This window comes from Barbus barbus (assembly GCF_936440315.1).
Source record: "Barbus barbus genome assembly, chromosome: 33".
Classification (NCBI taxonomy): domain Eukaryota; kingdom Metazoa; phylum Chordata; class Actinopteri; order Cypriniformes; family Cyprinidae; genus Barbus; species Barbus barbus.
The window spans coordinates 24,961,978-24,986,100 of NC_136761.1; the positions used below are offsets into that span (position 1 = coordinate 24,961,978).

General features: G+C 41.6%; 1 protein-coding gene across 4 annotated transcripts in view; it reads right to left on the reverse strand.

Moving 5' to 3' along the window:
- Positions 1 to 276: 276 nt before the first annotated feature.
- LOC306853367 (neuroblast differentiation-associated protein AHNAK-like) overlaps positions 277 to 24,123 on the reverse strand; it is a 35,773-nt gene continuing 11,926 nt past the window's right edge. For all 4 annotated transcript variants that reach the window (XM_079390708.1, XM_079390709.1, XM_079390710.1 and 1 more), the window contains one exon: positions 277 to 23,986. In XM_079390708.1, coding sequence (XP_079246834.1) covers positions 1,283 to 23,986 — 22,704 coding nt within the window. In that variant the 3' untranslated portion in view covers positions 277 to 1,282. The remainder of the gene's footprint in view (positions 23,987 to 24,123) is intronic.

The following is a 24,123-nucleotide window of genomic DNA, read 5'->3' on the forward strand; positions in this document are numbered from 1 at the left end:
GACAGGAAAGCCCATTTCCTGTTTTCTTGGTGTTGGCTCCTATCAAAGTATTCATAGAAAGCTGAAAGCACAATGGTTGGATTCAACACATTTGAAAAAAAAAAAAAAAAAAAAATGCAACCTTTGTTTTAAGTAGTATGGTGACATTAATTTCCAAGTTAATGTTCCAACAAAACTGCTCGGTGTGGTTTTGCATTATAAGACAGGGGATTTGTCCATCCATGTACACTTTTCTTACTTTACTGCAAATGAGTCACATTCAACACATGTATTGATAAATGTTCACTTTATTTAAATTTTTTTGCAACTGATACAAGGGAAAAAAAAAGTTAGAAACTTGCAGCCTAAATGTCCCATTATTTACAAGGGCAAATGCACATTTTATGCCTTTTCAAAATATTACTGTTTTACCATTGGCATTAGCATTCCTGTAGCTATATCACCACATGACAGCACGACATTTCATTTAGTGAGAGGAAGAGAGAGAGAGTCAACCGGATGTAAAGAAATGTGGAAGATATAACCAAGAAACAATGCCCTAGAAACCATTAAAAATCAAAGCTTTTGCCAGCTGCTTCTTGGTGTGCATTTTAAAGACATTCAAGCAATCATTAAAAAAAGACAGTCTTAGATATAAATACTTTAGAAGATTATAATCTCTGTGTAAATTCCATAATATCTGAACTGTCATAATATTTGGGACACAAAGTTATGTTATCCCATGTATCGGTTTTGAATCAAATTATTTACAGTTTGTACAGCCCTTAAACTTCATTGTGCTCACTAATGAGATCTGGTTTATCACTGCTCAAATTAGTTACTCATATGCAATGTGTACATATGATACAGCACTACTAATGTAAGTGAAGCTGAAGTTTTAAAAACCTTTCAAATCTAACTAAAATCACTCCTCTTGCATTTAAATGTATCCAGACAATTTTAGAAAGGACAACAGAGTTCCAAAACTTTCTAAGGTACAAAAATAGAACAAGTTATCAGATGACGGATTTTTATATTAACTACACACATTGTTGGACTGGATTTGAATTTCCTATCTACAAAACACAATTAAAATTACATAACAGATTTCTCTTATTTACAGTTAAATTGTGATTCAGAGAGAAAAAAAAATATATCAATGCCTGTAAAGAACATATGTGGGAATTGAAGAAACAGTCAATATGGCAGTGCACTATTGTTTAAATGAAAGACAGATTTACATAATCATCTAGACTGAAAAAAGTGTGTGTAAATATACTGCGTATAGATACTAGCGTGAAAACTATTTCTTTGGTGACACCGCTATTTCGAGTTGTGGAAACCGAAAACTGCCTTTTGAACCACTATCACTACTAGATGATGATGACATTCTGGACTTCTTTGAAGACTGAGCAACTACACCAGCACCCTCAATACTAACCTCACTTTCATCTGTCACTTCATATGAGCCTTTACTTTTTGAGCTAAAACCTCCAATAGTAGCAAACTTCAACTTTCCTTTTTTGCCTTTGGCCATTTCATCAACTGAAATGTTGCCACCCTCTGCCTGTAAGTGGCCTTCAGCAGAAACAGGGGAAGCTAAACCTCCCTCATCACTTACAGAAGATGAGTGATGTGTTTTTTTGAAGAGGTCAAGGGAGGCAGATTTACTCTTTGGTGAAACTTTAAACCCAGAGCTTCCCTCTACTGCTAACTTGCCACTTGTCAGTTGCCCAGAACTAAGGCTCAACTCCTTAGACACCTTTGCACCACCTTTACTGGTAACATCAACACCTTCTCCCTCAACAGTAAGATCAGCTGAACTGCCACCTTTAGACTTAGATTTGACAAATAATTTTGGCATTTTGACTTTCACTTTTCCACCACTGCTTTTCATATCAGTGTTCTCAATTTCCAGACTTTGGGAAGTAACTTTAGAACCAGCAGCCAATTCACCTGAACCTACATCAGCTCTCATCTCGCCTCCATCTACTCTAGGCAATGCAACACCAAACTTTGGTACTTTGATTTTAGGAAAGGTTACATTACCTTCTTGGTACTCCATCACACCAGATAACGATGCATCTGGCTTCATGTCTAACCCACTTGCAGTCTCTCCCTTTTGTCCTCTTACATTAAAGCCTGGTATTTCAATGCTCCCTTTTACACCTTTTTGTTCAGTGAGATTTAAATCAGCATCTAAAGCACCACCATGGACTTTTACAGTAGGCACGGTCAACTCAACATCCTGTATTTTCCCTCCTAATTCAATTTTAGCCTTGCCTTTTCCATTAATGCCTGATCCTGCTACACTGACATCTGGGGACTGAAAGGTCTTTTCTGGAACCTCTAAAGTTGCATCTCTAACAACCAGTTCAGGAGTTTTTATTTCAGAGCCAGAGATGCCGACTTTTGGCATTTTGATTTTTCCTCCTCTTGTTTTGAAATCAGGACTGTTCAAACTAGCATCTGGTGTCTGAATATCAGTTTTAAGGCTTGCAGAGGGCAAATCAGCAGATGATTTTATAGTTCCAGAGGCAGATGAACTACCTTTAGCTTTTGAAGATTTGATGTCAAATTCCACATCAGGAAAATGTAACTTTCCAAAAAAAGGTTTCTTTACTTTGGTTGACTTCATCTGTAGGTCAGGTTCATTTGTCTCCAACTTGACCATTTCAGTCTTCATATCACCATCAAATGTTTTAGACTTCCCCTTCCCTTTGGCCAATTTGAATTTACCTTTCTTTCCTTTCACATCTATGTTCACATCAGGTCCTTCTACACTACCACCAGCATCAGGAATATCTGCATCCAATTTTGGGCTCTTAACTCCAAGTGAAAATTTAGATTTTTTCATTTTTGGCACCTTGATATTTGTATCTGGTCCACTGATGTTGACATCAGGGCTTTTGACATCAATACTCGCCCCTATATCTTTTTCAGGTATTGAAAGACTGCCACCTGAAGGCTTTATTCCAAAGTTGGGACCTTTGAATTTTGGGAACTTAACATGTTTTGAACCACCCTCAGGTCCTTCAATGTCAAGATCAGGAGCTTTAATATCAATTTCTGGTCCTTTAATGTCAACGTCTGCTTTGGGGAAATTTATGTCAACATCTGGGCCCTCCACTTTAGGACCTTTGAGTCCAAATGATGGCATTTTGATTTTAGGCATCTTGAAGCCACCTTCTGGGCCCTCGAAATCAACATCAGGACCTTCAATGTCCACTTTTGGTGCCTTTATTTCACCTGAAATCTTTGGTACAGAAACATCCATATCACCTTTGACTTTGGGGCCTTTAAGATTTAAGTTGACATCTGGCATAGACATCTTTGGACCTGATATGGAAGGCATTTTGAACTTGGGACCTTTGATTTTTCCTTCAGGTCCTTCAATGTCAAGATCAGGAGCTGTAACATCAATTTCAGGTCCTTTAAAGTCAATATCTGCTTTGGGTAGATTGATGTCAAAATCTGGGCCCTCCACTTTAGGACCTTTGAGTCCAAATGATGGCATTTTCATTTTAGGCATCTTGAAGCCACCTTCTGGGCCTTCTATATCAACATCTGGACCTTCAATGTCCACTTTTGGTGCCTTTAGGTCACCTGACATTTTTGGTACAGAAACATCCATATCACCCTTGACTTTGGGGCCTTTAAGATTTAAGTTGACATCTGGCATAGACATCTTTGGACCTGATATGGAAGGCATTTTGAATTTGGGACCTTTGATTTTCCCCTCAGGTCCCTCGATGTCAAGATCAGGAGCTTTAACATCAATTTCAGGTCCTTTAATGTCAACATCTATGCCCTCCACTTTAGGACCTTTGAGTCCAAATGATGGCATTTTCATTTTAGGCATCTTGAAGCCACCTTCTGGGCCTTCTATATCAACATCTGGACCTTCAATGGTCATTTTTGGTGCCTTTATGTCCCCTGAAATCCTTGGTACAGAAACATCCATATCACCCTTGACTTTTGGACTTTTCAAGTTGAAATCTACATCTGGCATAGAGATTTTTGGACCTGATATGGTAGGCATTTTAAACTTGGGACCTTTGATTTTCCCCTCAGGTCCTTCAATGTCAAGATCAGGAGTTTTGATGTCAATTTCTGGTCTTTTAATGTCAATATCTGCTTTGGGGAGATTGATGTCAACATCTGGGCCCTCCACTTTAGGACCTTTGAGTCCAAATGATGGCATTTTCATTTTAGGCATCTTGAAGCCACCTTCTGGGCCTTCTATATCAACATCTGGATCTTCAATGTCCACTTTTGGTGCCTGTAGGTCACCTGAAATTTTTGGTACAGAAACATCCATATCACCCTTGACTTTGGGGCCTTTTAAGTTGACATCTGGCATTGAGAATTTTGGACCTGATATGGAAGGCATTTTGAACTTGGGACCTTTTATTTTCCCCTCAGGTCCCTCGATGTCAATATCAGGAGCTGTAACATCAATTTCAGGTCCTTTAATGTCAATATCTGCTTTGGGGAGATTGATGTCAAAATCTGGGCCCTCCACTTTAGGACCTTTGAGTCCAAATGATGGCATTTTGATTTTGGGCATCTTGAAGCCACCTTCTGGGCCGTCTATATCAACATCTGGACCTTCAATGTCCACTTTTGGTGCCTGTAGGTCACCTGAAATTTTTGGTACAGAAACATCCATATCACCCTTGACTTTGGGGCCTTTTAAGTTGACATCTGGCATTGAGAATTTTGGACCTGATATGGAAGGCATTTTGAACTTGGGACCTTTTATTTTCCCATCAGGTCCCTCGATGTCAATATCAGGAGCTGTAACATCAATTTCAGGTCCTTTAATGTCAATATCTGCTTTGGGGAGATTGATGTCAAAATCTGGGCCCTCCACTTTAGGACCTTTGAGTCCAAATGATGGCATTTTGATTTTGGGCATCTTGAAGCCACCTTCTGGGCCCTCGATATCAACATCAGGACCTTCAATGTCCATTGTTGGAGCTTTTATGTCCCCTGAAATCTTTGGTACAGAAACATCCATATCACCCTTGACTTTTGGACTTTTCAAGTTGAAGTCTACATCTGGCATAGAGATTTTTGGACCCGATATGGAAGGCATTTTGAACTTGGGACCTTTGATTTTCCCCTCAGGTCCTTCAATGTCAAGATCTGGAGTTTTGATGTCAATTTCAGGTCCTTTTATGCCAACATCTGCTTTGGGGAGATTGATGTCAACATCTGGGCCTTCTACATTAGGACCTTTGAGCCCAAATGATGGCATTTTGACTTTAGGCATCTTGAAGCCACCTTCTGGGCCCTCGATATCAACATCAGGACCTTCGATGTCCACTTTTGGAGCTTTTATGTCCCCTGAAATCTTTGGTACAGAAACATCCATATCACCCTTGACTTTAGGGCCTTTAAGATTTAAGTTGACATCTGGCATAGATATCTTTGGACCTGATATGGAAGGCATTTTGAACTTGGGACCTTTGATTTTCCCCTCAGGCCCCTCAATGTCAAGATCAGGAGTTTTGATGTTAATTTCAGGTCCTTTAATGTCAAAATCCGCTTTGGGGAGATTAACATCAACATCTGGGCCCTCGACTTTAGGACCTTTGAGCCCAAATGATGGCATTTTGATCTTAGGCATTTTGATGCCAACCTCTGGGCCCTCAAAATCAACATCAGGACTTTCAATGTCCACTTTTGGAGCCTTTATGTCACCTGCAATCTTGGGCCCAGAAACATTAATATCACCCTTGACTTTTGGACTTTTCAAGTTGAAGTCTACATCTGGCATAGAAATATTTGGACCAGATATAGAAGGCATTTTGAATTTGGTGCCCTTGATTTGTCCCTCAGGTCCCTCAACATCAAGATCAGGAGTTTTGATGTCAATATCAGGTGATTTTAAACCAATGTCACCACTAGGTACGCTTACATCAATTTCTCCTTTGGGTGACTTAAAACCGAACTTTGGCATTTTAAATTTTGGCATCTTGAATCCTCCCTCTGGACTTTTAACTTCTACACTTGGAGAATCAACTTCCACTTTTGGCATGTTTAGATCACCTTCCAAACTGACACCAGCTTGACCTTTCACTTTAGATCCTTTCGGAAGTTTGACATCAACATCAGGTGCTTCCATCTTTGGCCCTTTAAATCCAAACTTGGGCATTTTAAATTTAGACTTCCTGACATTTGTTTCTGGAAAATTGACCTCAACATTTGGACCTTCAGGACCAGATACTGATGGCATCTTGACTTTTGGGCCTTTGATTTTTCCTTCTGGTAATTCTATGTCAAGATTGGGCCCCTTGATACCCAAATCTGGTGTTTTAATGTCTCCTTCAACTTTTGGAGTTGAAACATCAAAATCACCTTTCAGTTTTGGACTTTTTAAGTTGAAATCCACATCAGGCATAGAAATCTTTGGACCAGAGATGGTGGGCATCTTGAATTTGGAGCCCTTGATTTTTCCCTCTGGTCCTTCAGTATCACGTTCTGGACCCTTAATGTTCACATCTGGTGCTTTGATTTCTCCTTCCAGTTTTGGAACAGACACATCAACGTCACCTTTCAGTTTTGGCCCTTTCAGATTGAAGTCAAAATCTGGCATAGAAACCTTTGGACCAGAGATTGATGGCATCTTGAATTTGGAACCCTTGAGTTTTCCTTCGGGTCCTTCGATGTTTGGGCCTTCAATTTCAACTTCTGGTGCTTTAATATCTCCTTCCAGTTTTGGAACAGACACATCAACATCACCTTTCAGTTTTGGCCCTTTCAGATTGAAGTCAAAATCTGGCATAGAAATCTTTGGACCAGACATTGATGGCATCTTGAATTTGGGGCCCTTCATTTTTCCCTCAGGTCCTTCAATGTCAACCTCTGGTGCATTAATGTCAACATCGGCTTTAGGGGTTTTCACATCAACATCTGGACCCTCCAGTTTTGGACCCTTCATTCCGAATGATGGCATATTGAACTTTGGCATCTTAAAACCACCCTCAGGTCCTTCAATTTCTGGGCCTTCAATTTCCACTTTTGGTGCTTTAATATCTCCTTTCATTTTTGGAACAGACACGTCAACATCACCTTTCAGTTTTGGACCTTTCAGATTGAAGTCAACGTCTGGCATAGAAATCTTTGGACCAGACATTGATGGCATCTTGAATTTGGGGCCCTTGATTTTTCCCTCAGGTCCTTCAATGTCAACCTCCGGTGCATTAATGTCTATATCAGCTTTAGGGATTTTCACAACAACATCTGGACCCTCCAGTTTTGGACCCTTCATTCCGAATGATGGCATATTGAATTTTGGCATCTTAAAACCACCCTCAGGTCCTTCAATTTCTGGGCCTTCAATTTCCACTTTTGGTGCTTTAATATCTCCTTTAATTTTTGGAACAGACACGTCAACATCACCTTTCAGTTTTGGACCTTTCAGATTGAAGTCAACGTCTGGCATAGAAATCTTTGGACCAGACATTGATGGCATCTTGAATTTGGGGCCCTTGATTTTTCCCTCAGGTCCTTCAATGTCAACCTCTGGTGCATTAATGTCAACATCGGCTTTAGGGATTTTCACATCAACATCTGGACCCTCCAGTTTTGGACCCTTCATTCCGAATGATGGCATATTGAACTTTGGCATCTTAAAACCACCCTCAGGTCCTTCAATTTCTGGGCCTTCAATTTCCACTTTTGGTGCTTTAATATCTCCTTCCATTTTTGGAACAGACAAGTCAACATCACCTTTCAGTTTTGGACCTTTCAGATTGAAGTCAACGTCCGGCATAGAAACCTTTGGACCAGAGATTGATGGCATCTTGAATTTGGGGCCCTTGATTTTTCCCTCAGGTCCTTCAATGTCAACCTCAGGTGCATTAATGTCTAAATCGGCTTTAGGGATTTTCACATCAACATCTGGACCCTCCAGTTTTGGACCCTTCATTCCGAATGATGGCATTTTGATCTTTGGCATCTTAAAACCACCCTCAGGTCCTTCAATATCTGGGCCTTCAAATTCCACTTTTGGTGCTTTAATATCTCCTTCCATTTTTGGAACAGACACATCAACATCACCTTTCAATTTTGGACCTTTCAGATTGAAGTCAAAGTCTGGCATAGAAATCTTTGGACCAGACATTGATGGCATCTTGAATTTGGGGCCCTTGATTTTTCCCTCAGGTCCTTCAATGTCAACATCCGGTGCATTAATGTCTATATCGGCTTTAGGGATTTTCACATCAACATCTGGGCCCTCCAGTTTTGGACCTTTCATTCCGAATGATGGCATTTTGATCTTTGGCATCTTAAAACCACCCTCGGGTCCTTCAATTTCTGGGCCTTCAAATTCCACTTTTGGTGATTTAATATCTCCTTCCATTTTTGGAACAGACACGTCAACATCACCTTTCAGTTTTGGACCTTTCAGATTGAAGTCAACGTCTGGCATAGAAATCTTTGGACCAGAGATTGATGGCATCTTGAACTTGGGTCCCTTGATTTTTCCATCAGGTCCTTCAATGTCAACCTCCGGTGCATTAATGTCTATATCGGCTTTAGGGATTTTCACATCAACATCTGGACCCTCCAGTTTTGGACCCTTCATTCCGAATGACGGCATTTTGAACTTTGGCATCTTAAAACCACCCTCAGGTCCTTCAATTTCTGGGCCTTGAATTTCCACTTTCGGTGCTTTAATATCTCCTTCCATTTTTGGAACAGACACGTCAACATCACCTTTCAGTTTTGGACTTTTCAGATTGAAGTCAACGTCTGGCATAGAAATCTTTGGACCAGACATTGATGGCATCTTGAATTTGGGGCCCTTGATTTTTCCCTCAGGTCCTTCAATGTCAACCTCCGGTGCATTAATGTCAACATCGGCTTTAGGGCTTTTCACATCAAAATCTGGACCCTCCAGTTTTGGACCCTTCATTCCGAATGATGGCATTTTGAACTTTGGCATCTTAAAACCACCCTCAGGTCCTTCAAATTCTGGGCCTTCAAATTCCACTTTTGGTGCTTTAATATCTCCTTCCACTTTTGGAACAGACACGTCAACATCACCTTTCAGTTTTGGACCTTTCAGATTGAAGTCAACGTCTGGCATAGAAATCTTTGGACCAGACATTGATGGCATCTTGAATTTGGGGCCCTTGATTTTTCCATCAGGTCCTTCAATGTCAATCTCCGGTGCATTAATGTCTATATCAGCTTTAGGGATTTTCACATCAACATCTGGACCCTCCAGTTTTGGACCCTTCATTCCGAATGATGGCATTTTGATCTTTGGCATCTTAAAACCACCTTCAGGTCCTTCAATATCTGGGCCTTCAAATTCCACTTTTGGTGCTTTAATATCTCCTTCCACTTTTGGAACAGACACGTCAACATCACCTTTCAGTTTTGGACCTTTCAGATTGAAGTCAACGTCTGGCATAGAAATCTTTGGACCAGAGATTGATGGCATCTTGAACTTGGGTCCCTTGATTTTTCCATCAGGTCCTTCAATGTCAACCTCCGGTGCATTAATGTCTATATCGGCTTTAGGGATTTTCACATCAACATCTGGACCCTCCAGTTTTGGACCCTTCATTCCGAATGACGGCATTTTGAACTTTGGCATCTTAAAACCACCCTCAGGTCCTTCAATTTCTGGGCCTTGAATTTCCACTTTCGGTGCTTTAATATCTCCTTCCATTTTTGGAACAGACACGTCAACATCACCTTTCAGTTTTGGACTTTTCAGATTGAAGTCAACGTCTGGCATAGAAATCTTTGGACCAGACATTGATGGCATCTTGAATTTGGGGCCCTTGATTTTTCCCTCAGGTCCTTCAATGTCAACCTCCGGTGCATTAATGTCAACATCGGCTTTAGGGCTTTTCACATCAAAATCTGGACCCTCCAGTTTTGGACCCTTCATTCCGAATGATGGCATTTTGAACTTTGGCATCTTAAAACCACCCTCAGGTCCTTCAAATTCTGGGCCTTCAAATTCCACTTTTGGTGCTTTAATATCTCCTTCCACTTTTGGAACAGACACGTCAACATCACCTTTCAGTTTTGGACCTTTCAGATTGAAGTCAACGTCTGGCATAGAAATCTTTGGACCAGACATTGATGGCATCTTGAATTTGGGGCCCTTGATTTTTCCATCAGGTCCTTCAATGTCAATCTCCGGTGCATTAACGTCTATATCAGCTTTAGGGATTTTCACATCAACATCTGGACCCTCCAGTTTTGGACCCTTCATTCCGAATGATGGCATTTTGATCTTTGGCATCTTAAAACCACCTTCAGGTCCTTCAATATCTGGGCCTTCAAATTCCACTTTTGGTGCTTTAATATCTCCTTCCATTTTTGGAACAGACACATCAACATCACCTTTCAATTTTGGACCTTTCAGATTGAAGTCAAAGTCTGGCATAGAAATCTTTGGACCAGACATTGATGGCATCTTGAATTTGGGGCCCTTGATTTTTCCCTCAGGTCCTTCAATGTCAACATCCGGTGCATTAATGTCTATATCGGCTTTAGGGATTTTCACATCAACATCTGGGCCCTCCAGTTTTGGACCTTTCATTCCGAATGATGGCATTTTGATCTTTGGCATCTTAAAACCACCCTCGGGTCCTTCAATTTCTGGGCCTTCAAATTCCACTTTTGGTGATTTAATATCTCCTTCCATTTTTGGAACAGACACGTCAACATCACCTTTCAGTTTTGGACCTTTCAGATTGAAGTCAACGTCTGGCATAGAAATCTTTGGACCAGAGATTGATGGCATCTTGAACTTGGGTCCCTTGATTTTTCCATCAGGTCCTTCAATGTCAACCTCCGGTGCATTAATGTCTATATCGGCTTTAGGGATTTTCACATCAACATCTGGACCCTCCAGTTTTGGACCCTTCATTCCGAATGACGGCATTTTGAACTTTGGCATCTTAAAACCACCCTCAGGTCCTTCAATTTCTGGGCCTTGAATTTCCACTTTCGGTGCTTTAATATCTCCTTCCATTTTTGGAACAGACACGTCAACATCACCTTTCAGTTTTGGACTTTTCAGATTGAAGTCAACGTCTGGCATAGAAATCTTTGGACCAGACATTGATGGCATCTTGAATTTGGGGCCCTTGATTTTTCCCTCAGGTCCTTCAATGTCAACCTCCGGTGCATTAATGTCAACATCGGCTTTAGGGCTTTTCACATCAAAATCTGGACCATCCAGTTTTGGACCCTTCATTCCGAATGATGGCATTTTGAACTTTGGCATCTTAAAACCACCCTCAGGTCCTTCAAATTCTGGGCCTTCAAATTCCACTTTTGGTGCTTTAATATCTCCTTCCACTTTTGGAACAGACACGTCAACATCACCTTTCAGTTTTGGACCTTTCAGATTGAAGTCAACGTCTGGCATAGAAATCTTTGGACCAGACATTGATGGCATCTTGAATTTGGGGTCCTTGATTTTTCCATCAGGTCCTTCAATGTCAATCTCCGGTGCATTAATGTCTATATCAGCTTTAGGGATTTTCACATCAACATCTGGACCCTCCAGTTTTGGACCCTTCATTCCGAATGATGGCATTTTGAACTTTGGCATCTTAAAACCACCCTCAGGTCCTTCAATTTCTGGGCCTTCAATTTCCACTTTCGGTGCTTTAATATCTCCTTCCATTTTTGGAACAGACACATCAACATCACCTTTCAGTTTTGGACCTTTCAGATTGAAGTCAACGTCTGGCATAGAAATCTTTGGACCAGAGATTGATGGCAGATTGAATTTGGGTCCCTTGATTTTTCCATCAGGTCCTTCAATGTCAACCTCCGGTGCATTAATGTCTATATCGGCTTTAGGGATTTTCACATCAACATCTGGACCCTTCATTCCGAATGATGGCATTTTGATCTTTGGCATCTTAAAACCACCCTCAGGTCCTTCAATTTCTGGGCCTTCAAATTCCACTTTTGGTGCTTTAATATCTCCTCCTATTTTTGGAATAGACAAGTCAACATCACCTTTCAGTTTTGGACCTTTCAGATTGAAGTCAACGTCTGGCATAGAAATCTTTGGACCAGAGATTGATGGCATCTTGAATTTGGGGCCCTTGATTTTTCCCTCAGGTCCTTCAATGTCAACCTCTGGTGCATTAATGACAACATCGGCTTTAGGGATTTTCACATCAACATCTGTACCCTCCAGTTTTGGACCCTTCATTCCGAATGACGGCATTTTGAACTTTGGCATCTTAAAACCACCCTCAGGTCCTTCAATTTCTGGGCCTTCAATTTCCACTTTCGGTGCTTTAATATCTCCTTCCATTTTTGGAACAGACACGTCAACATCACCTTTCAGTTTTGGACTTTTCAGATTGAAGTCAACGTCTGGCATTGAAATCTTTGGACCAGACATTGATGGCATCTTGAATTTGGGGCCCTTGATTTTTCCATCAGGTCCTTCAATGTCAACCTCCGGTGCATTAATGTCAACATCGGCTTTAGGAATTTTCACATCAACATCTGGACCCTCCAGTTTTGGACCCTTCATTCCGAATGATGGCATTTTGAACTTCGGCATCTTAAAACCACCCTCAGGTCCTTCAATTTCTGGGCCTTCAAATTCAACTTTTGGTGCTTTAATATCTCCTTCCATTTTTGGAACAGACACATTAACATCACCTTTCAGTTTTGGACCTTTCAGATTGAAGTCAACGTCTGGCATAGAAATCTTTGGACCAGACATTGATGGCATCTTGAATTTGGGGCCCTTGATTTTTCCATCAGGTCCTTCAATGTCAATCTCCGGTGCATTAATGTCTATATCAGCTTTAGGGATTTTCACATCAACATCTGGACCCTCCAGTTTTGGACCCTTCATTCCGAATGATGGCATTTTGAACTTTGGCATCTTAAAACCACCCTCAGGTCCTTCAATTTCTGGGCCTTCAATTTCCACTTTCGGTGCTTTAATATCTCCTTCTATTTTTGGAACAGACACGTCAACATCACCTTTCAGTTTTGGACTTTTCAGATTGAAGTCAACGTCTGGCATTGAAATCTTTGGACCAGACATTGATGGCATCTTGAATTTGGGGCCCTTGATTTTTCCATCAGGTCCTTCAATGTCAATCTCCGGTGCATTAATGTCAACATCGGCTTTAGGAATTTTCACATCAACATCTGGACCCTCCAGTTTTGGACCCTTCATTCCGAATGATGGCATTTTGAACTTCGGCATCTTAAAACCACCCTCAGGTCCTTCAATTTCTGGGCCTTCAAATTCCACTTTTGGTGCTTTAATATCTCCTTCCATTTTTGGAACAGACACATCAACATCACCTTTCAGTTTTGGACCTTTCAGATTGAAGTCAACGTCTGGCATAGAAATCTTTGGACCAGACATTGATGGCATCTTGAATTTGGGGCCCTTGATTTTTCCATCAGGTCCTTCAATGTCAATCTCCGGTGCATTAATGTCTATATCAGCTTTAGGGATTTTCACATCAACATCTGGACCCTCCAGTTTTGGACCCTTCATTCCAAATGATGGCATTTTGAACTTTGGCATCTTAAAACCACCCTCAGGTCCTTCAATTTCTGGGCCTTCAATTTCCACTTTCGGTGCTTTAATATCTCCTTCCATTTTTGGAACAGACACGTCAACATCACCTTTCAGTTTTGGACCTTTCAGATTGAAGTCAACGTCTGGCATAGAAATCTTTGGACCAGAGATTGATGGCATCTTGAATTTGGGTCCCTTGATTTTTCCATCAGGTCCTTCAATGTCAACCTCCGGTGCATTAATGTCTATATCGGCTTTAGGGATTTTCACATCAACATCTGGACCCTTCATTCCGAATGATGGCATTTTGATCTTTGGCATCTTAAAACCACCCTCAGGTCCTTCAATTTCTGGGCCTTCAAATTCAACTTTTGGTGCTTTAATATCTCCTTCCATTTTTGGAACAGACACATCAACATCACCTTTCAGTTTTGGACCTTTCAGATTGAAGTCAACGTCTGGCATAGAAATCTTTGGACCAGACATTGATGGCATCTTGAATTTGGGGCCCTTGATTTTTCCCTCAGGTCCTTCAATGTCAACCTCTGGTGCATTAATGTCAACATCGGCTTTAGGGATTTTCACATCAACATCTGGACCCTCCAGTTTTGGACCCTTCATTCCGAATGATGGCATTTTGAACTTTGGCATCTTAAAACCACCCTCAGGTCCTTCAATTTCTGGGCCTTCAATTTCCACTTTCGGTGCTTTAATATCTCCTTCCATTTTTGGAACAGACACGTCAACATCACCTTTCAGTTTTGGACCTTTCAGATTGAAGTCAACGTCTGGCATAGAAATCTTTGGACCAGACATTGATGGCATCTTGAATTTGGGGCCCTTGATTTTTCCATCAGGTCCTTCAATGTCAATCTCCGGTGCATTAATGTCTATATCAGCTTTAGGGATTTTCACATCAACATCTGGACCCTCCAGTTTTGGACCCTTCATTCCAAATGATGGCATTTTGAACTTTGGCATCTTAAAACCACCCTCAGGTCCTTCAATTTCTGGGCCTTCAATTTCCACTTTCGGTGCTTTAATATCTCCTTCCATTTTTGGAACAGACACGTCAACATCACCTTTCAGTTTTGGACCTTTCAGATTGAAGTCAACGTCTGGCATAGAAATCTTTGGACCAGAGATTGATGGCATCTTGAATTTGGGTCCCTTGATTTTTCCATCAGGTCCTTCAATGTCAACCTCCGGTGCATTAATGTCTATATCGGCTTTAGGGATTTTCACATCAACATCTGGACCCTTCATTCCGAATGATGGCATTTTGATCTTTGGCATCTTAAAACCACCCTCAGGTCCTTCAATTTCTGGGCCTTCAAATTCCACTTTTGGTGCTTTAATATCTCCTTCCATTTTTGGAACAGACACATCAACATCACCTTTCAGTTTTGGACCTTTCAGATTGAAGTCAACGTCTGGCATAGAAATCTTTGGACCAGACATTGATGGCATCTTGAATTTGGGGCCCTTGATTTTTCCCTCAGGTCCTTCAATGTCAACCTCTGGTGCATTAATGTCAACATCGGCTTTAGGGATTTTCACATCAACATCTGGACCCTCCAGTTTTGGACCCTTCATTCCGAATGATGGCATTTTGAACTTTGGCATCTTAAAACCACCCTCAGGTCCTTCAATTTCTGGGCCTTCAATTTCCACTTTCGGTGCTTTAATATCTCCTTCCATTTTTGGAACAGACACGTCAACATCACCTTTCAGTTTTGGACCTTTCAGATTGAAGTCAACATCTGGCATAGAAATCTTTGGACCAGAGATTGATGGCATCTTGAATTTGGGGCCTTTGATTTTTCCCTCAGGTCCTTCAATGTCAACCTCCGGTGCATTAATGTCAACATCGGCTTTAGGGATTTTCACATCAACATCTGGACCCTCCAGTTTTGGACCCTTCATTCCGAATGATGGCATTTTGAACTTTGGCATCTTAAAACCACCCTCAGGTCCTTCAATTTCTGGGCCTTCAATTTCCACTTCCGGTGCTTTAATATCTCCTTCCATTTTTGGAACAGACACGTCAACATCACCTTTCAGTTTTGGACCTTTCAAATTGAAGTCAACGTCTGGCATAGAAATCTTTGGACCAGAGATTGATGGCATCTTGAATTTTGGGCCCTTGATTTTTCCCTCAGGCCCTTCAATGTCAACCTCCGGTGCATTAATGTCTATATCGGCTTTAGGGATTTTCACATCAACATCTGGACCCTCCAGTTTTGGACCCTTCATTCCGAATGATGGCATTTTGATCTTTGGCATCTTAAAACCACCCTCAGGTCCTTCAATTTCTGGGCCTTCAAATTCCACTTTTGGTCCTTTAATATCTCCTTCCATTTTTGGAACAGACACATCAACATCACCTTTCAGTTTTGGGCCTTTGAGATTGAAGTCAACGTCTGGCATAGAAATCTTTGGACCAGAGATTGATGGCATCTTGAATTTTGGGCCCTTGATTTTTCCCTCAGGCCCTTCAATGTCAACCTCCGGTGCATTAATGTCTATATCGGCTTTAGGGATTTTCACATCAACATCTGGACCCTCCAGTTTTGGACCCTTCATTCCGAATGATGGCATTTTGATCTTTGGCATCTTAAAACCACCCTCAGGTCCTTCAATTTCTGGGCCTTCAATTTCCACTTTCGGTGCTTTAATATCTCCTTCCATTTTTGGAACAGACACGTCAACATCACCTTTCAGTTTTGGACCTTTCAGATTGAAGTCAACGTCTGGCATAGAAATCTTTGGACCAGAGATTGATGGCATCTTGAATTTGGGTCCCTTGATTTTTCCATCAGGTCCTTCAATGTCAACCTCCGGTGCATTAATGTCTATATCGGCTTTAGGGATTTTCACATCAACATCTGGACCCTTCATTCCGAATGATGGCATTTTGATCTTTGGCATCTTAAAACCACCCTCAGGTCCTTCAATTTCTGGGCCTTCAATTTCCACTTTCGGTGCTTTAATATCTCCTTCCATTTTTGGAACAGACACGTCAACATCACCTTTCAGTTTTGGACCTTTCAGATTGAAGTCAACATCTGGCATAGAAATCTTTGGACCAGAGATTGATGGCATCTTGAATTTGGGGCCTTTGATTTTTCCCTCAGGTCCTTCAATGTCAACCTCCGGTGCATTAATGTCAACATCGGCTTTAGGGATTTTCACATCAACATCTGGACCCTCCAGTTTTGGACCCTTCATTCCGAATGATGGCATTTTGAACTTTGGCATCTTAAAACCACCCTCAGGTCCTTCAATTTCTGGGCCTTCAATTTCCACTTTCGGTGCTTTAATATCTCCTTCCATTTTTGGAACAGACACGTCAACATCACCTTTCAGTTTTGGACCTTTCAAATTGAAGTCAACGTCTGGCATAGAAATCTTTGGACCAGAGATTGATGGCATCTTGAATTTTGGGCCCTTGATTTTTCCCTCAGGCCCTTCAATGTCAACCTCCGGTGCATTAATGTCTATATCGGCTTTAGGGATTTTCACATCAACATCTGGACCCTCCAGTTTTGGACCCTTCATTCCGAATGATGGCATTTTGATCTTTGGCATCTTAAAACCACCCTCAGGTCCTTCAATTTCTGGGCCTTCAAATTCCACTTTTGGTCCTTTAATATCTCCTTCCATTTTTGGAACAGACACGTCAACATCACCTTTCAGTTTTGGGCCTTTGAGATTGAAGTCAACGTCTGGCATAGAAATCTTTGGACCAGAGATTGATGGCATCTTGAATTTTGGGCCCTTGATTTTTCCCTCAGGCCCTTCAATGTCAACCTCCGGTGCATTAATGTCTATATCGGCTTTAGGGATTTTCACATCAACATCTGGACCCTCCGGTTTTGGACCCTTCATTCCGAATGATGGCATTTTGATCTTTGGCATCTTAAAACCACCCTCAGGTCCTTCAATTTCTGGGCCTTCAAATTCCACTTTTGGTCCTTTAATATCTCCTTCCATTTTTGGAACAGACACGTCAACATCACCTTTCAGTTTTGGACCTTTGAGATTGAAGTCAACGTCTGGCATAGAAATCTTTGGACCAGAGATTGATGGCATCTTGAATTTTGGGCCCTTGATTTTTCCCTCAGGCCCTTCAATGTCAACCTCCGGTGCATTAATGTCTATATCGGCTTTAGGGATTTTCACATCAACATCTGGACCCTCCAGTTTTGGACCCTTCATTCCGAATGATGGCATTTTGATCTTTGGCATCTTAAAACCACCCTCAGGTCCTTCAATTTCTGGGCCTTCAAATTCCACTTTTGGTCCTTTAATATCTCCTTCCATTTTTAGAACAGACACGTCAACATCACCTTTCAGTTTTGGACCTTTCAGATTGAAGTCAACGTCTGGCATAGAAATCTTTGGACCAGAAATTGATGGCATCTTGAATTTGGGGCCCTTGATTTTTCCCTCAGGTCCTTCAATGTCAACCTCCGGTGCATTAATGTCTATATCTGCTTTAGGGATTTTCACATCAACATCTGGACCCTCCAGTTTTGGACCCTTCATTCCGAATGATGGCATTTTGATCTTTGGCATCTTAAAACCACCCTCAGGTCCTTCAATTTCTGGGCCTTCAAATTCCACTTTTGGTGCTTTAATATCTCCTTCCATTTTTGGAACCGACACATCAACATCACCTTTCAGCTTTGGACCTTTCAGATTGAAGTCAACGTCTGGCATAGAAATCTTTGGACCAGACATTGATGGCATCTTGAATTTGGGGCCCTTGATTTTTCCCTCAGGTCCTTCAATGTCAACCTCTGGTGCATTAATATCAACATTGGCTTTAGGGATTTTCACATCAACATCTGGACCCTCCAGTTTTGGACCCTTCATTCCGAATGATGGCATTTTGACCTTTGGCATCTTAAAGCCACCCTCAGGTCCTTCAATTTCCACTTTTGGTGCTTTAATATCTCCTTCCATTTTTGGAACAGACACATCAACATCACCTTTCAGTTTTGGACCTTTCAGATTGAAGTCAACGTCTGGCATAGAAATCTTTGGACCAGAGATTGATGGCATCTTGAATTTGGGGCCCTTGATTTTTCCCTCAGGTCCTTCAATGTCAACCTCCGGTGCATTAATGTCTATATCGGCTTTAGGGATTTTCACATCAACATCTGGACCCTCCAGTTTTGGACCCTTCATTCCGAATGATGGCATTTTGATCTTTGGCATCTTAAACCCACCCTCAGGTCCTTCAATTTCTGGGCCTTCAAATTCCACTTTTGGTGCTTTAATATCTCCTTCCATTTTTGGAAATGACACGTCAGCATCACCTTTCAGTTTTGAACCTTTCAGATTGAAGTCAACGTCTGGCATAGAAATCTTTGGACCAGAGATTGATGGCATCTTGAATTTGGGGCCCTTGATTTTTCCCTCAGGTCCTTCAATGTCAACCTCTGGTGCATTAATGTCTATATCTGCTTTAGGGATTTTCACATCAACATCTGGACCCTCCAGTTTTGGACCCTTCATTCCGAATGATGGCATTTTGATCTTTGGCATCTTAAAACCACCCTCAGGTCCTTCAATTTCTGGGCCTTCAAATTCCACTTTTGGTGCATTAATATCTCCTTCCATTTTTGGAAATGACATGTCAGCATCACCTTTCAGTTTTGAACCTTTCAGATTGAAGTCAACGTCTGGCATAGAAATCTTTGGACCAGACATTGATGGCACCTTGAATTTGGGGCCCTTGATTTTTCCCTCAGGTCCTTCAATGTCAACCTCCGGAGCATTAATGTCTATATCTGCTTTAGGGATTTTCACATCAACATCTGGACCCTCCAGTTTTTGACCCTTCATTCCAAATGTTGGCATTTTGATCTTTGGCATCTTAAAACCACCCTCAGGTCCTTCAATTTCTGGGCCTTCAAATTCCACTTTTGGTGCTTTAATATCTCCTTCCATTTTTGGAACAGACACGTCAACATCACCTTTCAGTTTTGGACCTTTCAGATTGAAGTCGACGTCTGGCATAGAAATCTTTGGACCAGACATTGATGGCATCTTGAATTTGGGGCCCTTGATTTTTCCCTCAGGTCCTTCAATGTCAACCTCTGGTGCATTAATATCAACATTGGCTTTAGGGATTTTCACATCAACATCTGGACCCTCCAGTTTTGGACCCTTCATTCCGAATGATGGCATTTTGACCTTTGGCATCTTAAAACCACCCTCAGGTCCTTCAATTTCCACTTTTGGTGCTTTAATATCTCCTTCCATTTTTGGAACAGACACATCAACATCACCTTTCAGTTTTGGACCTTTCAGATTGAAGTCAACGTCTGGCATAGAAATCTTTGGACCAGACATTGATGGCATCTTGAATTTGGGGCCCTTGATTTTTCCCTCAGGTCCTTCAATGTCAACCTCCGGTGCATTAATGTCTATATCTGCTTTAGGGATTTTCACATCAACATCTGGACCCTCCAGTTTTGGACCCTTCATTCCGAATGATGGCATTTTGATCTTTGGCATCTTAAAACCACCCTCAGATCCTTCAATTTCTGGGCCTTCAAATTCCACTTTTGGTGCTTTAATATCTCCTTCCATTTTTGGAAATGACACGTCAGCATCACCTTTCAGTTTTGAACCTTTCAGATTGAAGTCAACGTCTGGCATAGAAATCTTTGGACCAGACATTGACGGCACCTTGAATTTGGGGCCCTTGATTTTTCCCTCAGGTCCTTCAATGTCAACCTCCGGTGCATTAATATCTACATCGGCTTTAGGGATTTTCACATCAACATCTGGACCCTCCAGTTTTGGACCCTTCATTCCGAATGATGGCATTTTAATCTTTGGCATCTTAAAACCACCCTCAGGTCCTTCAATTTCTGGGCCTTCAATTTCCACTTTTTGTGCTTTAATATCTCCTTCCATTTTTGGAACAGACACGTCAACATCACCTTTCAGTTTTGGACCTTTCAGATTGAAGTCAACGTCTGGCATAGAAATTTTTGGACCAGACATTGATGGCATCTTGAATTTGGGGCCCTTGATTTTTCCCTCAGGTCCTTCAATGTCAGCCTCTGGTGCCTTAATGTCAACATCGGCTTTAGGGATTTTCACATCCACATCTGGACCCTCCAGTTTTGGACCCTTCATTCCGAATGATGGCATTTTGATCTTTGGCATCTTAAAACCACCCTCAGGTCCTTCAATTTCTGGGCCTTCAATTTCCATTTTTGGTGCTTTAATATCTCCTTCCATTTTTGGAACAGACACATCAACATCACCTTTCAGTTTTGGACCTTTCAGATTGAAGTCAACGTCTGGCATAGAAATCTTTGGACCAGACATTGATGGCATCTTGAATTTGGGGCCCTTGATTTTTCCCTCAGGTCCTTCAATGTCAACCTCTGGTGCCTTAATGTCAACATCGGCTTTAGGGATTTTCACATCCACATCTGGACCCTCCAGTTTTGGACCCTTCATTCCGAATGATGGCATTTTGATCTTTGGCATCTTAAAACCACCCTCAGGTCCTTCAATTTCTGGGCCTTCAATTTCCATTTTTGGTGCTTTAATATCTCCTATTTTTGGAACAGACACATCAACATCACCTTTCAGTTTTGGACCTTTCAGATTGAAATCAACGTCTGGCATAGAAATCTTTGGACCAGACATTGATGGCATCTTGAATTTGGGGCCCTTGATTTTTCCCTCAGGTCCTTCAATGTCAACCTCTGGTGCCTTAATGTCAACATCGGCTTTAGGGATTTTCACATCAACATCTGGACCCTCCAGTGTTGGACCCTTCATTCCGAATGATGGCATTTTGATCTTTGGCATCTTAAAACCACCCTCAGGTCCTTCAATTTCTGGGCCTTCAATTTCCACTTTTGGTGCTTTAATATCTCCTTCCACTTTTGCAACAGACACGTCAACATCACCTTTCAGTTTTGGACCTTTCAGATTTAAGTCAACGTCTGGCATAGAAATCTTTGGACCAGAGATTGATGGTATCTTGAATTTGGGGCCCTTGATTTTTCCCTCAGGTCCTTCAATGTCAACCTCCGGTGCATTAATGTCTATATCAGCTTTAGGGATTTTTACATCAACATCTGGACCCTTCATTCCGAATGATGGCATTTTGATCTTTGGCATCTTAAAACCACCCTCAGGTCCTTCAATTTCTGGGCCTTCAATTTCCACTTTTGGTCCTTTAATATCTCCTTCCATTTTCGGAACAGACACGTCAACATCACCTTTCAGTTTTGGACCTTTCAGATTGAAGTCAACGTCTGGCATAGAAATCTTTGGACCAGACATGGATGGCATCTTGAATTTGGGGCCCTTGATTTTTCCCTCAGGTCCTGCAATGTCAACCTCAGGAGCGCTGATGTCCACACCTGGTGCCTTTACCTCGATATCGGCTTTGGGGATTTTCACATCAACATCTGGACCCTCCACTTTTGGACCTTTCAGTCCGAATGATGGCATTTTGATCTTTGGCATCTTAAAACCTCCCTCAGGTCCTTCAATTTCTGGGCCTTCAATTTCAACTTTTGGTCCTTTAATATCTCCTTCCATTTTCGGAACAGACACGTCAACATCACCTTTCAGTTTTGGACCTTTCAGATTGAAGTCAACGTCTGGCATAGAAATCTTTGGACCAGACATGGATGGCATCTTGAATTTGGGGCCCTTGATTTTTCCCTCAGGTCCTGCAATGTCAACCTCAGGAGCGTTGATGTCCACACCTGGTGCCTTTACCTCGATATCGGCTTTGGGGATTTTCACATCAACATCTGTGCCCTCCACTTTTGGACCTTTCAGTCCGAATGATGGCATTTTGATTTTTGGCATCTTGAAACCACCCTCAAGTCCCTTAAAGTCAGGGCCTTCAATTTCAACTTTTGGTGCTTTAATGTCTCCTTCCACTTTTGGAACAGACACATCAACATCACCTTTTAGTTTTGGGCCCTTCACACTTAAGTCACCTTTCAATGTTGACCCTTTTACATTTAAATTCACGTCAGACACCGCAATCTTAGGACCGGAGAATGGTGGTATCTTGATTTCGGGGTCTTTGACTTTTATTTCAGATCTCTCAATGTTAAGCTCTGGAGTCTTGATATCCACATCTGGTGCTTTAATCTCCATTTTGGCATTTGCAAGATTTACATCAACATCAGGACCCCTTACTTCTGAAGTTTTTACTCCAAATGAGGACATTTTGACCTTTGGAACTGTAAAGTCACCTTTGACACCATCGAGATCTGGCCTTTTAATTTCAATTTTTGAAGTTGTAACATTCCCTTCAACATTCGGAACAGACACGTTACCATCTCCTTTCACTTTTTGTCCTTTCAGGTTTAAATCCACATCTGGCATAGAAATTTGACCAGTGATTGATGGCACATCAAATTTGACATCTTTGACTGTACGTTCATGTCCTTTAAAGTGAAGCTCTGGACCCCTGATGTCTATATCTGGTGGTGTGATTTTTACATCAGCTTTGGGGAGACTTACTACTGTATCAGGTTCTTGAACCCGAGCTGACATTTTCTGATTCCCAGTTATGCTGAAACCTCTCTGACTAACATCTTTAAGATTTTGATTGTTAAAATTCACTTCTACATTTTGACCTTCCTTGGGCCTTTGCACATCTATGGTAACTTTAGACAATTTGGTTTTATCATCAGACCCATCCTTATGCACTTCAGACAAAGATTCCCTGCCAATACTGCCCCCTGTATCTCCACTAATGGAAAAACCTGAAACACGAGTGTTCAGAACAGGGCCCTTTACTGTAGCAACCTCAGTTCCTCCCATCATACTTGAAGCTTTAAAACCAGCTTCCAGTGGAGAAGAAATATATCTCACGTCTTTGTCTAACCCCATGGTTACTTTGCCAGAAATATCACTACTGGCTGCAGAAGCTTCAGTCCTTCCAAAATGTTCTATCACCATCTGTCCTTTACCACCTGACAGTCCAGTGTCTGACACATTAATTGTAATCTCTTTCCCACTACCATCTAATTCACTTGTTGCTCTTAAAGATCCTGTGCTAGAGTGCTTCACAGAGGAGCCAGTGACATGGGGCCCGCTAAGAGTTATCTCCCCCATTTTTATACCTCCGTGGGCACCACTAACAAGGCTACTATGTGGCAATCTGATTTGAGTAGTATCCCCCTCCGACTGCTCATGCTCCAAGACCTGCATTTTGAACTCAGGGCTTGAGTGATCAACCTGCTGACTAGTCCCCCCAGGCACGTCCACAGTGTAGGTAGTTATTCGACGAGTGACTGTAGTAATGGTGCAACCATCACTGCTTGTGCTGCTGTGACGTTCTGTGCGCACATCAACACCCTCAGCAAGATCCTCTGACTTTAGTCTAGGTTTAATCTTCTTAGTGTAGATTCTCTTGTAGTCTTCGTCATCCCCACTCTACAGGAAACAGAAATTACAAATTACTACGACATGCCATTTCTGTGTGAAATTTATGTAAGAGAGAACTGTGTAAAACATTTCAGTTAAATTTAGTCTGTTAAATGAATTGAAGTGAAGTACTGGTCATACTAAAA